Source organism: Abramis brama (assembly GCF_963993115.1).
Source record: "Abramis brama genome assembly, chromosome: 2".
In the NCBI taxonomy this organism is placed as follows: domain Eukaryota; kingdom Metazoa; phylum Chordata; class Actinopteri; order Cypriniformes; family Leuciscidae; genus Abramis; species Abramis brama.
Window position 1 is genome coordinate 6464413 of NC_139964.1, and position 23522 is coordinate 6487934.

Below are 23522 nucleotides of genomic sequence, written 5' to 3' on the forward strand. Positions count from 1 at the left end.
TGCCTGCTCTATAAGGTTCAGATATTATAAGTGATGTTATTTCATTAAAATAGACTTTCTGTTGCTCTTTTAGTTTGCAGAAATGATCCTCCAGGGACAACAAGGTCACCTCCAATGCCTCCCCATCTCCCAAGAGCGGTAGACTTGGGACTTTGTTGTTTAAGTCCCTTGGTAAGTAGTATACATTTGTACGGTATGGGTGCTCCTTATTGAGCTCTGCTGGCTACCTGTCGCTCCCTGCATTAAGTTCAAGTCACTGATGATTTGGAGTGGTAGCTTTAACTAGTAAATTCGGAAGATGTCATACTTTGGACTGGTTATGGCTCTTGAAATATGTGAAGGTTATGGTTGCTTTTAATGTGTTTGTGTTATCCAAAATATCATTGTATTATACAAAGCATTTGTTTTTTTCAGATAGTTCAGGCATTTGTACAGTCTGCTACAAGAAGATGTCAGGGAAGAAGAAGGCAAGTGCTAATGATATTTTATCTAAAGCAACATTCCGCTGTCAGATTAAAGCCAAGTACACAGCAGACGATTCTTTTGTCACAGATTGGTCTAGGGAGTCATTAACATAATCCTTGGGTGAGTGAATCGGCAGTTAAATCTGTGATGACGAGGGGTCACATGTGAAGTGTCATGATGTGTTGATAACCCAAACTCCACCTCATCAGGGACTGGGACTTCATTTGAATGACTCCCATGACTGGTCTGTGACAAAAGAATCGCTTGATGTGTACTTGGCATAACTATTTATCATGCAAAATCTTTTGCAGGAGACATGCTCATTCTGCTCTACAGAAAAGAGTCCAAAACCAGGTAGGACAACACACACACAAACGGGTTTGTTTACGGAGGCTACTCTTAGTTGGCCCCAGCGTTGTTACTGATGTTAGTTGGATTGCAGTGGCTAGACATACTGTATTTTATATTCTATTTATGCATGTTACATTACACTAGCAATGTAATGTTTCATACAGCGCCCAACAAATTTGTAGGCACCCCTGTTAAAGGTGAATTTGAGAATATGTCACGTATTTCCAATGTAGATTCTTTTCATGTATTAACAGAGGCAGAAACAGCTGAGACGGAGACTGCAGAGGCAGTTGAAGGTAAAACATGTATTTCTGAGATTTTATTCAGAGTTACACACACACCCTTTGTTTGTTTTTTTCATGTGTTAATAGTAGCAAAAACGAAGGTGGAGGTTGTTGCAGGCAAACAATTAATTAGTTCTGTTGAGTTATACAGGATCATCATTTTTATTTATAAAATTTGAATGTGTCAATTTGACTTCCTGTCTGTTACGTGCAAATGATGCAGAGGAAGAGGAGGAGGAGGAGGAGGAGGAGGAGGAGAAAAAGGGTATATAATATTATGATACTGTACTTTTATATTATATCTATACATTTAAGGTGGATAGGATGGACTGATTGTTAACTTGCTGGCACACATATACAAAGTTGGGCTCAATTAAGATATTTTGTAGTCCGAGTGAGTATAGAAGGAGCAGAATACACTATACTATTTATACTTTATGTGGTGTTATATGGACCCGTGTCTGCAATGAAGCTTTATTATTATAATGTTGCCCTGCGAGCTATTTGGATTTTGCTCTACAGGTCAGCATGGATACCAAGACTGGTTCTATGCTCATGTTAAGCCCAATGTCTTTGGTATCATTGGTCTGATTGGCTGTACAGTTTGCCCAATTGGTTCTTAGAGGCACAGGTAGCCTCCGCGATCGACAGTTGGAACAACAGCTCAATTTCCAATTCAGCTGACGTATATGCACGATTCCACGTCTCATTCCTGTAGTATTAATCATCTCTAGTATCTGCATTTAAAAAGAGCATGGGACTTATGTACAAAGCTTGCGTACACACGAAGCAGCTGCGCACGCCTCTTCTCATGCACACATTCAGATGTACAAAGACTACTTGAACGTGAGTGTGCAGTCATGTGATATAGGCCGTCTCCCCCCGTGTTTTAATGCCTAATGAAGATCCAATGGGATTGAAACGTTGGGTTGTTTTCAAGTAAATACATTTCCTTTTGGAGCATAAACAGGGGGCAGACCACCTCTTCTACTTTGATACAATTGATTTTTTTGGATGTGCGCACCACTCTTCTCTCTAATTTCAACAGGGGTGCCAATAAATATTTCATTATTAACATTGAAATGACACTGAACTGAAATGACATTTAACAACATGTGTATGTATTCTTTATTGAAGATGGATTCTATGTGGACAGCCTGTTGAAGGTGGCGTCTTCAAAGAAAGCTAAAAGGTTGGTAATGCTACAACTAGAGTTGGGTTGGGTGGGTGTGCCTTTTTATATGACAAATTGACTTGATAGAGGCAAGAGTGCAGATAACATCAGTAGAACATGTGTGTTATGTGCCTAATGCAACTAATGCAAAACTACAAACTATGTAGAGTAGAGTAATGAGTAATGGCTTATCTGTCAAACAATATGATGTTGTTCACTTAAGCCTCATGGTTTTATAGGTGATTTTTGTCTACAGATATGTTGGTTTTTGATGTTCACAAAAAATGATGTGTTATCATTGCACAGGCACTTTGTTTCAGTAGAGGAGCAGCAGAGGAGATGCTCTGCACCAGAAAAGTTCTCTGGTCACCTCATGGTGACTTATTTGAGGAAGGCAAAGGGGAAAAAAAGGAGCTTGTGAGGGAATTGAAAGAGGCAGGGGTGCAGCTGAGTCCGTATGGCTCAAACACTACAATGTGCACCAAACTAGTTGAAGGTAACATATATGCAGTCAGAACTAGGCGATTTCTTAAAGGTGTAGCCTACATTTAAACAGATCCCCTTATTATTGAATTAGGTGTTCCCACCAAAGGTTGTAGAACTGCAAGTTTTAGAATGTCAGCCATGTTGGAGGCATAAGTAGCCTAGGTGAATGAATGAGGCATAGGCAAACAAATGCAAATGGCCATACAGTTTAACAAAATGCAAACTGTTTAGTAACTAAAATATAAACTACATTAGTAACATGTTAATGTCTCATTTACTCATTGGCTCCTTTTGTGTCACAGAGGAGTGCCAAGGTCTTGCTAAAGACCTAGAATATTTGCCCAAGGAAATACCCTTCAAAATCATAGGCCAGCAGCTGGCCGAGCGAGGCTGCAGAAGAGAGGATTTTGACTTGAGGTAAAATATGCATACAGATATCTATGCATATAAATCTTTCTCCTTCTGAATTGGCATAATATTGTTATGCCAGTGCTTTCACTCAATTCGTAATTGTACTGTATACAAGGGCGTAAATCCCAGGGGGGTCAGGACCCCTCCCATCTAAGGGTTGTCCCGCCTAGAAATATCATTAAACCAATGCTGTGTATTGTAAATAACATGATGTATACTTAAAATATCTGTGTAAGAAGTAAAACAATACAAACCCCGAAAAATGCTTTTTAAGTTTAGAAACATTTGAGTTCCCCCTCCCTTGCCTCACAGTGGTTTGGTCCACTCAGGATCTATGCAGGATTTGCGCTTGACTCACACATCGGGTACTGACAGGAATGTAGTAAGTAGGCGGTTCAAGGCTATTTTATTCACATTAAACATCGGATGAAGTTTTTCTTTTCTTAAATAGAAATGATGCTGAGTAATTAATACATTAGTGACAAAGTTCACTATGTTAGTGTAATATAATGTAACGTTACCTAGCTTGAATGCACCCACTACAACTAACGTTTACACGACGATAAGCCTAACGTTATGTGTGTGAACTGATATTAGGGTTAATATTGAAGATCTACAGTTGTGTTTTGCTCAATATGAAGTTAAGTGGCCGATCAGTTAAATATATATCCTCTGTCCCAGACGAAACCTAATATTTATGTGGAGGATGCAAGATCATTTTATAATTATAAAATGGTGAAACTAGAACCTAACTCATATTTAGAAATGTGACGTTAAAGACTGACATCAGATCTTTTTTCAGTAGGCCTACACCATAGCGCCAAGTATATAACCTATATAACTATAACTTAAAACATTTATTTGTTACAAAAGCATTGTATTTCTTTTATATGGGGACACTTTTTCAAAATTAGTCATTATGTTTTAAGTTGTTTTTGTGGCTTGATTGTAAACTACTTAAAAATAAATTAATGGTTTTAAAGAAGAATATTTTAGTTAATTTAGTTAGCTTTTTCATTGAATCAAGAGAAACACTGAAAAGAAGGGTAATGATACAGTCTCCATGCTACACTAATGATAGTATTAAGGCTTTCCGCTGTGTACACAAATCCTTTACAAGTATAATTGTGGCTGTATTATTTGTGTCCCCTTCAAAAATTGCTTTTCAGAAATTTTGTTTATTGCCCCCCCCCCTACTGTTAGATGAGATTTACGCCCATGACTGTATATAATGTAACTTGTCTTAGAGATTTCTTTTGTTTGTTTACAGAGCTGAACTCGACATAATCGAACAAGTGTTGGGCGTCAACATGGGCTCAAAGGTCACACACACACTTGGATCCCAAGTATGCCAGGTTGTGTTTCAGATCATCAGAGAGTGCCTTGTTGCAAAAGCAAGGGCTCTAGAAATTTGAATTTTGACACTATTTCTGACACAATTACACTATGTGCTGCAAACTGTTCACTGTACTGTACTGTTCACTGTTAAATCACTGCAAAAAATGCAATTAAACAATATTTTTTGGTTAAATCTGTTTATTATTATTATTTAGCGCTTGTATCTTCTTGTTTTGCGCTTTTTGTAAAGCTCTCGTTTGGCTTGCTCTATCCGCTGGCGATAAGCATGAAGTGCATGATTTTTCGTTTTCTTGACACAATGCCAAAACGATTGAAGGCCACTGTGTGTGCCCTCTTCACTGTAGTGTACAGGTCACTACTGTGGCACTTATATCAGTGGGGTGAACAATGATGAAATCACCATCAACGTGGTACTGTTTTTTGGCAACAATATCTCTAGCCATGTCAGCACGTAGCTGTGCAATATCAATACATTTCTGTGCTTCAGTGTATGCTGATACAATATGTGTGCATACATTTCCCTTATCATATAATCCACAGTCACACTGCATCTTGACTAGATCCACAGTGTTCAAAGCTGAATCTGAGTTGGGGCCTGCCCCTGTTTGCACAGAGCACTTTCCTTGCTCATTTATCAGGATCTGCTGTCCCACTGTGCTCTTGGCTGCTGTAGATGTTGATGCTGACGAGGAGACCCTCAGTCTTCCTGCATCTGCCAAGTCGTCCAGGTAGCTACATTAACAAAAGAGCATTTAGTCTGAGGATAACAGGCATTATTGTGTATAAAATGAAATATAGTATTGACCTTTTTAATCACAGAAATGGATCATTTTTAATTAATTCAATTCTCATTTAATTCCATTCATGCAGGACATGTAACAGAGGACAGTATTGTGAGCATAGAATTAGTCGTTTCAAGTATCTGAAAGATAACATTTATCTCAATCCTAGGCCGGGGCCCACGCGGCGGGGGGCGGCGGCTAGTAGAACGAGAGCGCGGTCTCTGGTCTGTCGACGCTGTGAAGCGACGGCAGTGGGCGGATGCGATGGCTTCGCGTTACGAGCAGGCGGCTGCTTCGGGCGGCTTGCTGTAGAGCTGGAGTGTTTCGGCAGAAAATGCTTCATGGCTTGAGACTTTTTCTGTACCTCAGCGAATCTTTCTGCGAAATCTTTGACAGAAGATCCGAACAGGCCAGCAGATGACATGGGAGCGTCAAGGAACGCGGTGCGCTCTGTCTCCGACATCTCAGAGAGCGTCAGCCAAAGATGCCTCTCTGCCACAGTGAGAGAAGCCATAATCCGCCCAACAGCCTGTGCAGCAGACTTAGTGGCACGAAGCGCGAGGTCCGTGGCTCTCCTTAAGTCTGGCACGCTGATAGCTTCCAGTCCTTCCTCGTCGAACTTACGTAGCAGGTCGGCCTGGAAGATCTGGAGGATGGCCATTGAGTGCATCACAGAGGCAGCCTGCCCAGCGGCGGTATAAGCGCGGCTGTGCAAGACTGAAGTCATGCGACAGGCTTTAGACGGCAGCGCTGTCTTAGCCCACCGTCCAGCAGAGGGCGGGCAAAGATGCGCTGCTAAAGCCTCTTCCACAGGGGGAATGGAAAGGTATCCTCTGTCTTTCGCACCGTCCAGCACAGAGAATGCAGCAGAGACAGAGGTACGCACTCTAGCTGAGAAAGGGGCTCTCCAAGACTTCGCGACTTCTTCGTGAAGCTCAGGAAGAAAGGGCGCGGGTCTTGAAGATGGCGAAGCGCGTTGCCCTTTAAGGAAGCATCCATCCAGTCGGTTGTGTGCAGGCTCCTCGGGCGACGATCACTCAAGGCCGAGGCTCGCGACGGCCTGCGCGAGCAGACGCATCAGCTCTGACTCGATGCTGGCTCTCTTCCCGGAAGATTCACGAGCAGAAGGATGGGGTCCACAGAGCCCGCCCAATCCTCACTGCCCGAGGCCAGGAGAGAGCAGCTGTCATCCTCCACAGATGCAGCTTCCTCGTCGTCATCTATGAGGGAAGCGGCGGCAGACGGCGGCCGCTGTCCGTCAGGGAGAGACCCGAGCGAAGCGTGCGGCGAAGCTGGCGGGCGAACCGGCGAGCTTTCGCGGGTTGGAGGAGGTTCCGGAACCCGCTGAGCCCGGCGCTTTTTACGGCGCGGCACCGTAGCGGGTGGGGGCGCAGTCTCGGTGAAAGCCACCAGGCGAGTCCTCAGAGACACCATAGGCAGAAGCTCGCAGTAAGGGCAGCTGCCATCAGTGAGAGCTGCGTGGTCTTCACCCAGGCAGGAAACACAGATGACATGGCGGTCTCTGTCGCTGAGTGGGGCTCGGCACGAGCCGCAGAAGGAACGAGGCATCTTGAAAAAGACGCTAGCTCTTTTAGATCAAAAATGAGTCGTGCCGGCAAACACACACACACAAGCAGAGAAAAAGGATATTATATGCCGGATAGCGTAGCAGGAACGGCGACTGAAGGCGGCGAGTTGTCGACCAGCGGCTTCAGATGCAGTGGCTCGTCCCGCAGAAGCTTTTCTCGATGGCGCGGCTTCTTCCTCTCGGGATCCAGCAATGCGTGAGCTTCGCTGAAGAGATGAAAAATCAGCTCATCCAGCCTCGTCGAGCCTGATTTATAGGCCCTGGCCACACCCGCTTCGGCGGGACGTGACGATGATGGATCATTGGATCTGACGTCATGAGGGCCTCGCTCGATAGGCTGGTGCAGTTGCTGCAGAGCAGCCAATAGGCACGCGAGCCATCTTGCCTATGTCTGCGCGCTGCTGCAACGCGTTTTGCATTAATACAAAATTATGGATAATTTTTTGGCTTCAGTATCTCGCGGAAAAGAGACTTTTCCCCATAGCGTAAGATATTACGCAGTACAAGAGAACCTCTCGTAAGAGAACCATAGATATGTATACGTAGATTACACATTCGACCACTCCAGACATGTCGCGCACCAGCCATCTTAGAACGGTCAATGTGTCGACACTCACAGTAAGAATCAGTGATGCTACAACATTGCAAAAACACCCAAGATTTAAACTCTCAAAGAAATGGGATAACATTTCACACGTGAGAATATGTTAGTTTGTGTTTGTATATGTATTTACTCAATATTACAGGGGTTTAAACTTGTGTTGTGTTAGCTGATGCCTTCGCCTTGTGTTAGTTTAGCAAAATTATTTGCTGAGGTCTGTTGCAGATATAGATATTCATTTATTCGCCTTATTTTCGAATGCGGTAGTAAATATGGGTCCAATTTCCGTTTTTTTGTGCGCCACTTCCGTTTCATCGCTTCCCTGGGCTAACTAACGACGATATCGATCGTAAAGGATCATGCAGAGTTGACAGAAAATGTTACACATGCCGTAGCAGATGAATACAACAAAGAACTAAAGCCCCGCCTCACCCAGTTCGGGTACCGGACCTGGTTGAAACACTCATGCATCTAGCTGGCAGAATAGCAATAAGTAGATGGCTATAAATAATTGTAAATTATACAAAATAAATGCCATGATCACTAGATTGTATAGGTGTTACTATAATGATTTTGTTAATGGTGATCAGAAACCAAATATTGATAATGTGGAAGTTACTGCCTTTTGCCATGGCATGACTTCTCACTTTTTACTGACAATACAAAGGCAGAGTACAGTAACTTTAAAATAGTGGTCAAAAGTCAAGTTTGAGATTTTTTTATGTATATAATTTTCATTACTAAAACATGTATTTGCCAGATCAGGCCTTGTGTTCACGAAAACGAAAAGAACAAACATACGGTCGATTCGGTGGTTTCTTCAAATTTAAAGCTTTTAACCACAGGCGAAGGGATTCCTCATTCTTCGGCGGGGGGTAAAGGTCGTAGGGCGCCTCGCAATTACATGCAGCTCTCGTACGCGTTCGATGGTTAAAACACTCCTGCTCCAAGTAAATCTTTCTTTTGTACCAGTTATTATGACAACCTCTAACTGCACAAACAATCCCGGTCATCCTCGAAGTCATAACGATGAGTTAGTTGTTACGAAGACTTGTTTGATTAACCGCTACGGTGAAAAGTGAGTTAGCTAGCCAGTGACCGGAAGTGCCTGACCGGAAGTCTCGCACAAAAAAACGTCAACTGGCTGTGTCCATATTTCCGTTAAAAATAAGGTGAATAGACTGGCTTTGACAATTACAAAATGGCGGCCATTTTACGCATAGAGGCCCATAGAAATAGCCGCTAATGAGGCATCTATATACAGTATATACTGTATTGGGGAGAACAAGTATTTGATACACTGCCGATTTTGCAGGTTTTCCCACTTACAAAGCATGTAGAAGTCTGTCATTTTTATCATATGTACTCTTCAACTGTGAGTGACGGAATCTAAAACAAAAATCCAGAAAATCATATTGTATGATTTTTAAGTAATTAATTTGCATTTTATTGCATGACATAAGTATTTGATACATCAGGAAAGCAGAACTTAATATTTGGTACAGAAACCTTTGTTTGCAATTACAGAGATCATATGTTTCCTGTAGTTCCTGACCAGGTTTGCACACACTGCAGCAGGGATTTTGGCCCACTCCTCCATACAGACCTTCTCCAGATCCTTCAGGTTTCGGGGCTGTCGCTGGGCAATACGGACTTTCAGCTCCCTCCAAAGATTTTCTATTGGGTTCAGGTCTGGAGACTGGCTAGGCCGCTCAAGGACCTTGAGATGCTTCTTACGGAGCCACTCCTTAGTTGCCCTGGCTGTGTGTTTCGGGTCGTTGTCATGCTGGAAGACCCAGCCACGACCCATCTTCAGTGCTCTTACTGAGGGAAGGAGGTTGTTGGCCAAGATCTCGCGATACATGGCCCCATCAATCCTCCCCTCAATACGGTGCAGTCGTCCTGTCCCCTTTGCAGAAAAGCATTCCCAAAGAATGATGTTTCCACCTCCATGCTTCAGGGTTGGGATGGTGTTCTTGGGGTTGTACTCATCATTCTTCTTCCTCCAAACACGGCGAGTGGAGATTAGACCAAAAAGCTCTATTTTTGTCTCATCAGACCACATGACCTTCTCCCCTTCCTCCTCTGGATCATCCAGATGGTCATTGGCAAACTTCAGACGGGCTTGGACATGCGCTGGCTTGAGCAGGGGGACCTTGCGTTCACTGCAGGATTTTAATCCATGACGGCGTAGTGTGTTACTAATGGTTTTCTTTGAGACTCTTCAGGTCATTGACCAGGTCCTGCCGTGTAGTTCTGGGCTGATCCCTCACCTTCCTCATGATCATTGATGCCCCACGAGGTGAGATCTTGCATGGTGCCCCAGACCGAGGGAGATTGACCTCCTTGAACTTCATCTTGAACTTCTTCCATTTTCTAATAATTGCGCCAACAGTTGTTGCCTTCTCACCAAGCTGCTTGCCTATTGTCCTGTAGCCCATCCCAGCCTTGTGCAGGTCTACAATTTTATCCCTGATGTCCTTACACAGCTCTCTGGTCTTGGCCATTGTGGAGAGGTTGGAGTCTGTTTGATTGAGTGTGTGGACAGGTGTATTATATACAGGTAACGAGTTCAAACAGGTGCAGTTAATACAGGTAATGAGTGGAGAACAGGAGGGCTTCTTAAAGAAAAACTAACAGGTCTGTGAGAGCCGGAATTCTTACTGGTTGGTAGGTGATCAAATACTTATATCATGCAATAAAATGCAAATTAATTATTTAAAAATCATACAATGTGATTTTCTGGATTTTTGTTTTAGATTCCGTCTCTCACAGTTGAAGTGTACCTATGATAAAAATTACAGACCTCTACATGCTTTGTAAGTAGGAAAATCTGCAAAATCGGCAGAATATCAAATACTTGTTCTCCCCACTATATATATCTATAGATGGAACAGTATCATGATGTTTTGCTGCCCTCTGTTGTAATTTGGCGCTCATTACAACAGGTCTCTATTAATTATTCATTTTATAATCTGTCAATAATGTTCAGTTAAACAGTCTGTGCAAACAACTCCCTCACATTATACACACTATATCCGGGAGTGGACGGATCGCTCTGTGTGTGTGTGTACAGAATTATGAACTCCTGAAATTATGATTGACATGGCAGTAACCATAGCAACATTCTGGACTGGACAATAAAACAAGGACGGCAGCTTGTTTACTATGGTAATGGTTAGCGTGCATAGTCTTTTGCATCGGGTATAAATATTTCTACCTTATACGGTGATCAGAATCCACATCGGATCACAAACAGAAGGCAATCAAACATGAAAGTGAGTTTTGAGGTAAACTATTTTAAAAGTCTTTAATGCTGATGTTAGCTGACAGAATCATCCGGCGCTGCCGTCTCCGGCTCAGGTAAACTCCGCCTCTGTTCGTAACCACTCCTCTAGCCCGAGCTGGCCCGCTTTGGACCAAGGTATTCGACGGGCCAGAAATTCCTGGCCGTTGTGTGCCGTGCTGCTTATATTTATCACGCAGTAAAAATGAAAACGTAAACGTAGCCCATGCCTGTAATGTCTATTGAAATATCGGAAATGTGTTTAAAAATCATATCACCATTATTGAAAAAGATTATATTGCGATATATATATATATATATATATATATATATATATATATATATATATTGATATTGAATTATTGTCCAGCCCTATTATATCTCTCTTTTTTTTTTTTTTTTTTTTTTTTTTTTTTTTTTTCTTGTCAAAGTTTTTTTTTTTTTTTTTTTTTTTTTTAATAAGATATAGAGAAACAAAAGTCAACAAATATTACATTAACAACATGATAACATGAAACGGAACATACACCAGAGGAGAGAAGAATAAAGAAATAAAAAAATAATAAAAAATTGGACAAAAATTACAATAATGAGGATACAAGAAAAGATAAGCAATTAAATAAAGGAGATACAAACAATTAGAGCATGATAGGATAGTATGATGCGACAAAATTTAAATTTAAAGGGGGATTTTTAAGAGAGCACAACAAGACAATGTTTTCCTTGCTTTGTTCTTCTCTGAAACAGAAAGCGTTTGAATGTATTGATGGAATTCGTTGAGAAAAACTTTGAATAATGGCTTATGACTGGAAAACTTACATTTATGAATATGAAATTTTGCTAGGAGAAGTAAAAGATTTATAAAGTAAAATTCTTTCTCAAAGTTTTTCTCCGTATTAATAAAACCAAATACAACATGTTTCCAAAATAAGGAGAAATGAGGGTACACAAAATCAATAATATACCTACAAAAGTTCTTCCAGAACATTTTGGTATAGCTACAGTCCCAAAACAAGTGTACAGTAGTTTCATCTTGTGCATTACAGAAATCACATTTTATATCAATGTCAGGTTTAAATTTTTTTAGGTAACTTTTCACTGGATAGAATCTATGAATTAATTTAAATGAGACTTCTCTGACTTTATTTACTATAAGGTATTTATGTGGCAATAACCAAACTTTTCTCCAGTCCACAATATCCACAAAATTGCTCCAATAGGTAATTACATAAGGTTTGGTAATAATATCTTTCTGAAAGAGAGCACGAATGGACCTATTGCTAGAATACGGAACTAAGCAAATCTTGCCCACCATTGTTTGAGTGGGATCAAAAATAGGTGGTGTGGTAAACAAAGTCCTATCCAGACCTCTAAATAATGCAATAACACCTGTGGGAATAGCATCGAAAACGATGGCAAATTCTCTAGGCGTGACAGGAAAATTAAATTTTTTCAGGAATTCGCCATATGTATAAAGACATCCATCATCATTAAAAAGATCACGTACTAACGTAATATTGTTATCATGCCAGTTTTGAAAAAATAAAGACTTGTTTTTATAGAGAATATTATGATTGTTCCATATGAAATATGAATGTGGGGAAAAGTTGTGTTTATAAATAAGAGACCAAGCCAGAAGCATTTGTTTGTGGAATGAAGAGAGCTTTCCAGGTAATTTCTCAATGTTATAATTGCATAACGACAGAAACTGAAGACCACCCAGCTGGGAAAATATATAATTTGGGATAAAGTTCCAAATTGAAGAGGGGCATTTTAGGAAGTGTTTCATCCAATTAATTTTAAAAGTGTAATTTAACGTTTTAAAATCTAGAAAATTTAGACCTCCATTTTCATACGTGTTCATTACAACAGTTTTTTTAATATAGTGAGTACGATTCCTCCAAACAAAATTGAATAAAAGATTGTCTATCATTTTACAAGTTTTATTGTCCAAATATAAAGCTATTGCTGCATATGTTAATCTAGATAACCCTTCAGCTTTAGTAAGCAAGACCCTTCCTTTTAATGAAATATTTCTTTGGAGCCACTGGTTGAGTTTTTTACGGGTTTTGTCAATAGCAGGAATAAAATTTTCGGAACATCGTGTAGCTTGATTCTTAGTTATAACAACTCCTAAATACGTTACTTTTTCTCTAACAGGAATATTACAAATGGATGAAATATCACACTCTGTAATAGGTAATAACTCACACTTAGATATGTTAAGGAATAAACCAGAAGCTTTAGAGAATGCATCAATTACCCCTAACGCTACTGCAACTTGATCACTATTTTTTAAGAAGAGAGTGGTGTCATCAGCCAACTGGCTGATGATCACCTCCCTGCCTGCAATTGAGACACCTACAAGGTTGCTTTGCTTAATATGGTCTACTAAGAGTTGAGCTGCTAATAAAAACAAATAGGGAGATATAGGACAACCTTGACGTATACCCCTTTTAACATCAAATCTAGAAGAAGTCCCATGTTTTAATTTAATTGAACTGTTGGCATTACAATATAAAGTTCTAATTGCATCACAAAAAAAAGGGCCAAAACCAAATCTTTCCAGACTAAGAAAAATAAATTTGTGCTCAAGAGTATCAAATGCTTTGCAGAAATCCAAAAATAAAATATAACTTTGATCCGAAATCAGATGAGAATAATCAAGAACATCTAAAACTAATCTAATATTATTGGAAATATGTCTGTTCTTCATGAAACCAGATTGTGTTTGATCAATAATCGAGTCTAGGACGGTCTTAATTCTCTCAGCAAAAATACACGCAAGTATTTTATAGTCGTTGTTTAGAAGGCAAATAGGACGCCAATTATCAATAAATAATAAATCCTTTTTTGGTTTCGGTATCAAAGTAATAAGACCCTGATTTAAGCTTGGTGGAAGCTGGCCAACGGAAATACTTTCATTAAATACGTTAAATAAAAACGGCGCCAGTTTTGGGGCAAAGCACTTATAAAATTCTCCAGTAAGCCCATCCGTCCCAGGAGATTTATTATTTTTTAATCGAGCAATTGAATCTGTTATTTCTTTAATACTTAGAGGTTTGTCACAAAGATCTTTATCTTCTGGTAGTATACCCTTAGATTTGTCTAGAGAGGCAAAAAAGGAGGATGTTGATTGTTCAGAATAATTAGAGGTATAAAGCTTACTATAGAACATTGAGCAGAATTTAGAAATCAACTTCGAATCAGAGGTAACGGTGCCATTAATACTGATTTGGTGTATAGTATTGTAATTAGCACGTTGTTTTTCCAAGCGGAAAAAGTAAGCAGAATTCTGCTCCCCCTCCTCGAGCCATTTCTTTCTGGAGCGAATAAAAGCGCCCTCAGCTTTCCTTTTATAGATCTCGTCTAATTTGTTCTGTAATTCTGCCAGACTTAACTGATCTTCATTTGTAAGTGTATTTAACCCCTTTTCCATAATAGAAGAAATGCTTGAAATAACATTATCCTCCTCTGCCCTTCCAGCCCGAATATAGGAACTACTAAAAGACCTTAGAAATTTTGAGGATTCATGCTTAAATAACTCCCAATTAATCGAATAAGAATTTTCTGAAATAGCTTTCTTTAGATAGCAATCAAGTAAGCGATTAATTTCTATCTTAACAGTTTTAATTTTTAAATATGAGTTATTGAGCTTCCAATAAGACGTTCTGATTCCCTTGTCTACTGCGAAAAAATTTATTTGTATCATAATTGCTTTATGGTCTGACAAAGGAGTCGGGTGAACAGAAACTGAGATATCTTCTTTATTTAAGTCCTTTGATATCAACCAGAAATCAATGCGCGAGCAGCTACTAAGATTCTTGTTGGACCAAGTGAATCCTGAATCATCTGGAAATTTTTCCCTCCAAATATCTACTAAATCGTATCTATCTAAAAACATATTTAGTTGCTTAGTTATCGAAGAATCCTTACCAGGGGGCCAGCGATCAATTAGGTTATTAAGAGTGATGTTAAAATCCCCTCCAACAATAACATATGCACTAGGAAATTTAGACAACCAGTGTTTCATTTTACTTTCTATCAAGTTAAGTAGTCGTGAATTTTCTGCATTGGAGTTGTAGCCGTACATATTAATAACTAAAATCGTAATATTATTAACAGATATAACATGAATAAGAAAATGACCATTACAATCCCCTTCAGAATGTAAAACATTGCCATTAAAACGATTCAACAGAGTAATAACACCAGCTGAACGTTCAGAACAATTGGAAAACCATACATCACTCCCCCATTGCGATCTCCAAAATTTGCTATCCTCAGGAACAGAATGTGATTCTTGTACAAAACAAAAGTCGGTTTTAAATTGCTTGAAAAACAGAAAAAGAGCTTTACGCTTTAAGATATGTCTCAATCCTCTGGAATTTAAAGATAAAATCGAAAAAGACATTAACAACAAACTTAAAAAATCAAGAAGAAAAACCCAATGTCACCTTTGTAACGGAAAGTAAGTATCCTTGAGAGAAACTGAGCACGGTGCATCAACACCAGCAGTGACAGGTGAAGTCAATTTAACGCTGAGCAAATAAGACCTTAGGCAATCTTCACCTGAACTGAAACGTCCCAAAAGCACCCAGACGGGCAACATACGAAACGGGTATTAATATTAAGACATAATGTCCTCGCCAGCTATTGCATTCCGCTGATCCTCCTCGGTCTGTTGTAGACGAAGTTCAACGCCACCGATGAAGGCACGCGCCCCGACAAAGTACGCCGATTTCCCTTCACTACGTGCCTTTTGAATGGCAGGCCATAATTTTGCTCTGATCTCCTTAACAGCCTGTGGAAGATCTTCAGCAAATCTGAGGCCCTTTTCGCGTAAAAAGGAGTTGTTCTTCGCCGCGGCCCAGACTGCATCCCGATATGATCGCGAAAGAAAACGAAGTATGACGCCTCTTGGTTTTGTCACACCCGGTTGCCTCTTTCCTAGTCGATGTACGATGTCAATTGCCGCCGCCAATTTATTCTGATCTTGAGGAAGTATGGCTTGGCAGATCTGAATGGTCTCGATCTTAACATCCGCAATCGATTCCGGAATTCCATAAAGTTTCAAGTTCCATCTTCTAGAGTAGTTTTCCAGCTCTGTGACTCTGACTTTAAGATTAACGACCTCTTCTTCTTCCTTCTTCATGCATTTCTCCACAGTTTCAACCCTTTTTTTCACATCCTTTATTTCTCTGCAGGCGAAGTCGATTGTCATCTTTAGACCCTCTATTTTCACGGTATTTTCACCTACCATTTTTTCAATGGCGTCCGATCTCGTGTTGATCAGAGACGAGAGGGTATCAACAATGTCCGAGTTAGATGGAGAGCCCGCATAATCATCTCTCAGAAGAGCTTTTTTAGATGCAGGAGGCTTACATGGTGTAGCCGGGTAGGAGGGAAAATCATCTTCAGAGGCCATCAAAGACAGCTGGCCTACCGAGTTAGCGTAGTCATGACAGCTGGACACGAGAGGATTTGCCGAACCTGTTGCAACTGCCTGTTTAGCAGCCTTCATTGCTCTCTTTTTATCCCGTGTAGACATATGGGTAATCGATTGATCACATCGAGACTCTGCCCAGGATCTAAATATAGTCAGTCACTTAACTTTTGTATTTTTGCACACGCGCTCGTAAAACATGAGCGGTTAGGTCGCCATCTTGGAAAACCCCCTCTCCCACCCTATTATATCTCTTATTCAACAGTTGATATGGTTCTTTAACCAGCAGAAAACACTTGTCGGGTTTAAATCCCAGTTGCGCTGCAGGCAGGGGCGGAGCTAGACTCTCAGTACAGTGGGGGTGGAGCTTCATCATAGGGCCCTCTGCTACCAAGTCATTTTAAAATTAAAACCGATAAAAAAAGTAAAATATCTGATGAATGCATTTGTAATAATGTGTCACTTGTTGAGCCAAGTAAGCTTATATGTTAAATAAAACACAAAGAAAAGCCACATTTTTTGACAAGTTTGTATTGACGAACAAAGAAAACAGTTTGCCTGTCAAGTAAAAATGTTTCAGCACCATGGACAGATTCTGCACATTCAGATGCTCCAAATATAGCCTACTGTAACGGAGCTATAACGGAGCTGCCAACATTGTAAACTCCGAACCTGTGCATGAGATAGCCTATCCAAAGCAACACAATTTCTTCATACGTTTGCAATATATAACGAAATTTTACTTTTAATTACAATGGTCATGTTTGTGCTTTTTGATGTGTCCGTGCACTATATGAGAGGCGGCTCTTTTCGTGCTTTGTGAGTGCGCAGCACAGAAAACAGCAGGCATGCAGACGTGTTCTCTCGCGTCTTGCGCTTAAAGAATGCTATCAAGAAGAACACCGGTCCTGTCCAGTGACGCAAGATTGGTGGCGTTTGAGGGGCCCCTAATTGGCACGGGGTCCTGGGGCGGCTGCACCCAAGCACCCACGCTATCTCCGCTACTGGCGGATTGTAAGATTGTAACACTGCGTTACTATTCTATTCCATTCTATTCAATACTTTTATGAATTCTATTGAGAAACCATGAGAAAAAGGTGAATAAAGAGTCTGAGTCAGTGTTTAGAAATTATTAATTATTATTTTGTTTTGAACTATGCTGTATAGCTGTGTTTTGCTGTGTGTTTGTTGTCAAAAAAATATTTTATTTTTAATTATTTAAAAAATGCCATTATATGAAAAAGTTAAGAATTGTATTTTAGTGACAAAATATTTGAGTTTGTCTTAGATATTTTTTTTTATTAGATCAGATAACATTTTAAGCTGTCACATGGTCATGTTACAATGTGCCCCTCACATGTTAGGTGGGGCATGTTGTCACATTTCACTTCCATTCTTTCGTCTATATCAAGAAAAAAGTATACACTGTATTAATGAATGCGGCGGCGGGATTGCATAAATATACATTTATTCCGCAGAGACTTTTATTGAAAATGATGAGAATAATACAAACATATTGCTAAATCAAAGCAGAACACAAGCACAATCATTAATACAAGTTACTAACAGTATTTTAATTTGTTCTTTTGTAGATTGAAATGTATTCTGCTGCTCAGTATTGTCAAGTTACAATGTAATTAGTTACTTTTTTTTGTTTAAAAGTAATGTAATTACATTTTTTAAATATACACTCACCTAAAGGATTATTAGGAACACCATATTAATACTGTGTTTGACCCCCTTTCGCTTTCAGAACTGCCTTAATTCTACGTGGCATTGATTCAACAAGGTGCTGAAAGCATTCTTTAGAAATGTTGGCCCATATTGATAGGATAGCATCTTGCAGTTGATGGAGATTTGTGGGATGCACATCCAGGGCACGAAGCTCCCGTTCCACCACATCCCAAAGATGCACTATTGGGTTGAGATCTGGTGACTGTGGGGGCCATTTTAGTACAGTGAACTCATTGTCATGTTCAAGAAACCAATTTGAAATGATTCGAGCTTTGTGACATGGTGCATTATCCTGCTGGAAGTAGCCATCAGAGGATGGGTACATGGTGGTCATAAAGGGATGGACATGGTCAGAAACAATGCTCAGGTAGGCCGTGGCATTTAAACGATGCCCAATTGGCACTAAGGGGCCTAAAGTGTGCCAAGAAAACATCCCCCACACCATTACACCACCACCACCAGCCTGCACAGTGGTAACAAGGCATGATGGATCCATGTTCTCATTCTGTTTACGCCAAATTCTGACTCTACCATCTGAATGTCTCAACAGAAATTGAGACTCATCAGACCAGGCAACATTTTTCCAGTCTTCAACTGTCCAATTTTGGTGAGCTTGTGCAAATTGTAGCCTCTTTTTCCTATTTGTAGTGGAGATGAGTGGTACCCGGTGGGGTCTTCTGCTGTTGTAGCCCATCCGCCTCAAGGTTGTGCGTGTTGTGGCTTCACAAATGCTTTGCTGCATACATCGGTTGTAACGAGTGGTTATTTCAGTCAAAGTTGCTCTTCTATCAGCTTGAATCAGTCGGCCCATTCTCCTCTGACCTCTAGCATCAACAAGGCATTTTTGCCCACAGGACTGCCGCATACTGGATGTTTTTCCCTTTTCATACCATTCTTTGTAAACCCTAGCAATGGTTGTGTGTAAACCCACTTCAATTGAGTTGCACATTTCTAAAATACATTTAAATCTTAGTGGAGAAGGCTTGTAAATAAGGCTTATTTTCTTCTGCATGATAGATTGGCTTATTGCTCACAACATAATGCGTCACTTTTGGTAAACTGAAGCTTACAAAGATTAAAGATTATTTTTAAAAATAAGTTCTGTCATCAGTTTAACATTTCAGGAGAAGTCAATGTTTCCTTCTGTCTCTGAGAGAAACATTTCAGCTTCTTTCCCAACAGTGACCTGTAAGTGTCACAACTGATCCAGAACCTGTTCTAATAACTGATCCATAACCTGTTCTAATAACTGATCCATAACCTGATCTAATAACTGATCCATAACCTGTTCTAATAACTGATCCATAACCTGTTCTAATAACTGATCCATAACCTGTTCAAATTACTGATCCATAAACTGTTCTAATAACTGATCCATAACCTGTTCAATGACACTGAATGATTATTTCAGTCATTATTCTCTGTGACTGACACGGTTCTAGATTTGAGTAAAAAACAACTCTAATGGTAAGTATAGTTTGGTGTGTTGCTGTGTTTGACAGATGCATAATCAGAGTGAATCTCGTTCTTACTGAAGGAGACTGTAGCGTCACTGAGAGACTCTTCATGCTTCTGGAAACTGACAGATGCGTAAAGGACCCTGTCAGAGGGGATTGTGGGTAACTGGCCTGTCGAGTAAAGTGGATTCTGTGAATCAGAGGGGATTGTGGGTAACTGGCCTGTTGAGTAAAGTGGATTCTGTGAATCAGAGGGGATTGTGGGTGACTGGACTGTCGAATATAGAGGAGTTGATGTGGGATCTGAGTCTTGACCCTGTAAGAGAAGCAAAATCCCCCAAACATGAAGTCTCAGTTTAAAGGTACAGCAAACATGCTTATCTGACATCATGAAGCACAGATCAGTTCTGAAACTCACCATTTCATGATCTCCGGTCTCTCTTCTGTCTGATGATGAAATGATGCCTGTGTGAACAAGAGCCACATCTGAGACTGAGAAAATGAGAGATCATTTAACTGTGTGTGTATTTCTGAACAGCAGAGGGCGACACACTCAGATGTACTAAATGTGCAGTGTGTGTGTGTGTGTGTGTGTGTGTGTCTCACCATGTTTACAGCTGTATTTTATTTTGAGCAACATGAGCACTAAACACACAGCCAGCAGGATCAAACCCACAGAAACCACAACTATCACAGAGGAAACTGAAATCACACAAAGGGATTTTCACAGAGAAACAAGGTGAGAATGTTACGTTCAACTACATTCTTACACATGCTGTACTTTAAATGCTTGTTTATATCATGAGATAACTTTAAACTCAAAATGCGAAACGGATATACCAGACTTACCCTGGGGTATTTCTGTTTCAGGGTCAGGTGACGTTGTTTCTGAAAATACACAATCATAGAGCGCCGATGGTCAAATTTATTAGAGGAACAAATTCAGTCATTATTTCCTCAGATCATCTGTGGAACACAAATGTGATTATCTGAAGAATATTTTCTGTACATTGAAAGCAGACAGCAACTAGTCAAGCTCCCAAAAGGACAAAAAAAGCCATAAAAGTGCCCATGTGACCCGTTTCATGTCAAGTCACATTTATTCATATAGGCTAGTGCTTTATACCAGTGGTTCTCAAAGTGTGGGGCGCGCCCCCCAGGGGGGGCGCAAGGTTACTGCAGGGGGGGCGCGGGAGATCTGCAAAAAAAAAATAAAAAAAAAATACAGCCGTTACGTTACTACGGCGTTCAAGTGCGTGAAAGCGGTAGTGATAGCGCTCTTCTTTTATAAATCGGCAACGAACGGCAATTACACTGAATCGTTCTTCTTCAGACCGTTGGAACAAGCCCAACCTAGAAGTTGCTCGCCAAAGAAAAAAACCTCTTCAGCGGACCGAATCACGAGCTGCTATTGTGAACGTGGCACTCCGCTGCTGTGCGCGCTCTGGTGAGAAGACCAACCAGAAGCTGAGCTCGTGAGCAGAGGTGGGCACAAATACATCAAAAACTATTTTGTTACAAACTACAAATACTGGCTCATGAAATGTAACAAAATAAAATACAAAATACTGATGTGAAAAATGTATTTAAATAAAATACAAGTAATTAGTATTTTGAAAATACAAAATACTCCCACAATAATCTTAAAGGGTTAGTTCACCCAAAAATGAAAATTCTGTCAGTCATTACTCGCCCTCATGTTGTTCCAACCCCGTAAGACCTTCGTTCATCTTCGGAACACAAATTAAGATATTTTTGATGAAATCTGAGAGCTGGATCACTCCTCCATAGGCTTCTAAGACATTATAACTTGCTGGCCCAGAAAAGTTATTAAAGAGATCGTTAATATAGTCCAAGTGACTCCAGTGACTTTCATTTTTGGGTGAACTAACTCTTTAATGCCATTTTTTAGAGGAGCAGCGCCACTTCTTCTCCAGTGTTCAAAACTCATTCACTTCTTGGAGGGAGCCCGGTCTACAGGGTGTCACGTGATTTTCGTGCATCTAACCTGGACATTGCCACCATTGCCAACATCAAACCGAAAATATGGCAAAATCATTTACTATGGTGATAAGCATATGGTGATTTTTCTTAAGTATTTAAGTATTTGAAATACTCTAAATACACTCCCTCAAAATATTTTGTTACAAACTACATTTTATTTTTTCCACACCTGCAAAATACAAATTACAAAATACACTAAAGTAATTAAATACGTATTTAAAATACATTTAATTGAAATACTGCCCATGTCTGCTCGTGAGGCACTCTCCAAAGCTGCTATATATTAACTTTTAATTATAAATTAAAAGTTAAAGTTCTGGTTTATTATTCTCTCTTACTGTTGATTCAATGACATGACAAATTAAAACTATTCCTGTTTTTCATTGCACGTTTTTATTTTATTTTGTAATTTTTTAATTTTCAAGGAGAAATACAGAAAGCAGGCCTTCAATAATTTCCTAAATCACTTGTAAGTTTATCATTGCACATATTTCATTGTAAAAAAACTTTCCGCTTATATATATATATATATGTATATATATATTATTTAATTTTTTTGGGAGGGGGGGCCCAGATTTGTTTAAAGGTTTAAAGGGGGGCGCTACCAAAAAAGTTTGAGAACCACTGCTTTATACAATCCCGACTGCTTTTTAAATCAGCTTCACACTTATAAACTGGAAAATAACAGTGTTAATGTTGCAAAGTTCTGTATTCAATTTCAGTATTCCAGTATCCCACATATTGGTTTTAATCCAGTTATTTCTATTTTTCTATTTCTGTTAAGTAGAATATATCAGTTTACATTTCCAAACATTAATTATGCCATTAATTGTAATAATCCAGTGAGATTTTTGTGTGCAGAAGGAGTCTGACAACAGCCGGTCTGATCCACATAGATCTGATCTCACCATCATCCAGTCCACCTGGGATTACATGAAGAAACAGAAAAGCTGACACTGTTTTTCATGTTTAATACTGTTTAATAACGTGCTATATTAATAAACGTGACATGACTGCAGTGCTGAATTGCAGAGCTGGTGAAACATCGCTGTGATCAGATGCTTTCTGAGCTGTTGTTTTCTCACTGCTGTAATGTTTGATGTTTGTTTTGTTATTGAAAGGCGATATGGAAAAATATCATATCCCGATTTTTTCAGAAAAAAAAAAGATCACGATTCATGATTTTTTTTATCACGATTCTTTTCCATGTTGGTTTTAAGACTATTTTTCTAATTACTGAGCCGCAAAACAGCCATAATGTCCCCATTTAAAAAAAAACGAAAAAAAAAACGTGTTAATTATATTACATAGAGCACACTGTAAATTTTATGTAAATGTTTATATTTTTCAATTGTAATATTTTATTGAAACCAAACATATTGTGCTACAATAGCATAATTGTTTGTATATAAAAAAAAAAAAAAAAAATATAATAATGCAATTTATATTGTATACTAATCTCATAATTTAACCCTGTTCAGTCAACTTCAGTGTTCCTAATGTAGTTAGTAATTATTTATTATTATAAAATACTAAATGCCAGTGACAATAATCCCCATGTGGTCTTGTGGGAAGTATTTCAAGACACGCACTACACAACTTCCAGTCATCAATAAAATTAATAGACTTAAATATGGTTCTGAAGTGCGGCTAGACCATAAGATATAGATATACATGGCCGTGGCGGAAACATATTTGCGGCTGGGTATCTCGTAACGTGGATCTACGACTTTGAGCAGTCTGACTGTCAGCATATTCTTTCAGGTGTTTTCTTTTGAGGTGGTTAAAAAGATTCGTCGTGTTGCCATCCGACATGCGAATCTTATTATTGCAACATTTGCAAATAACTGTTGTTTGCGCCATTGTCTCTTGTGGAAAATCCAAACCATTTCCATATTACCGATGTTGCATTTTTTTTAGGGACCAATTCCTCAGTGTTTTCTTCCATCGTCACTGTGTTGCTAAATCTCACGAGCAATGTATATGATCTTGTTAACACGCCGACATCTAGCGTGCACACCTCAATTTTGCGTACTTGCATTGCATGTTGGGATGTTGGTGAAAGGCATAGAACTGCAACTGATAGAACGTGCA

General features: G+C 39.6%; 2 protein-coding genes across 3 annotated transcripts in view; one reads left to right on the forward strand and one right to left on the reverse strand.

Annotated features, from left to right (window-relative positions):
- Positions 1-23522, forward strand: part of LOC311077572 (polymeric immunoglobulin receptor-like) — an 80679-nt gene that overhangs the window by 30283 nt on the left and 26874 nt on the right. The window lies entirely within an intron of this gene.
- LOC311077565 (uncharacterized protein) overlaps positions 4730-23522 on the reverse strand; it is a 166518-nt gene continuing 147725 nt past the window's right edge. Inside the window, exons 13-17 of one of the 2 annotated variants that reach the window (XM_084106092.1) lie at positions 20274-20312; positions 20031-20126; positions 19843-19889; positions 19500-19740; positions 4730-5262 (exon numbers count right to left, since the gene is read on the reverse strand). In XM_084106092.1, coding sequence (XP_083962218.1) covers positions 5228-5262; positions 19500-19740; positions 19843-19889; positions 20031-20126; positions 20274-20312 — 458 coding nt within the window. In that variant the 3' untranslated portion in view covers positions 4730-5227. Of the gene's footprint in view, positions 5263-17400; positions 19741-19842; positions 19890-20030; positions 20127-20273; positions 20313-23522 lie in introns of those variants that run through there. The other variant, XM_084106091.1, reaches the window with a different exon arrangement.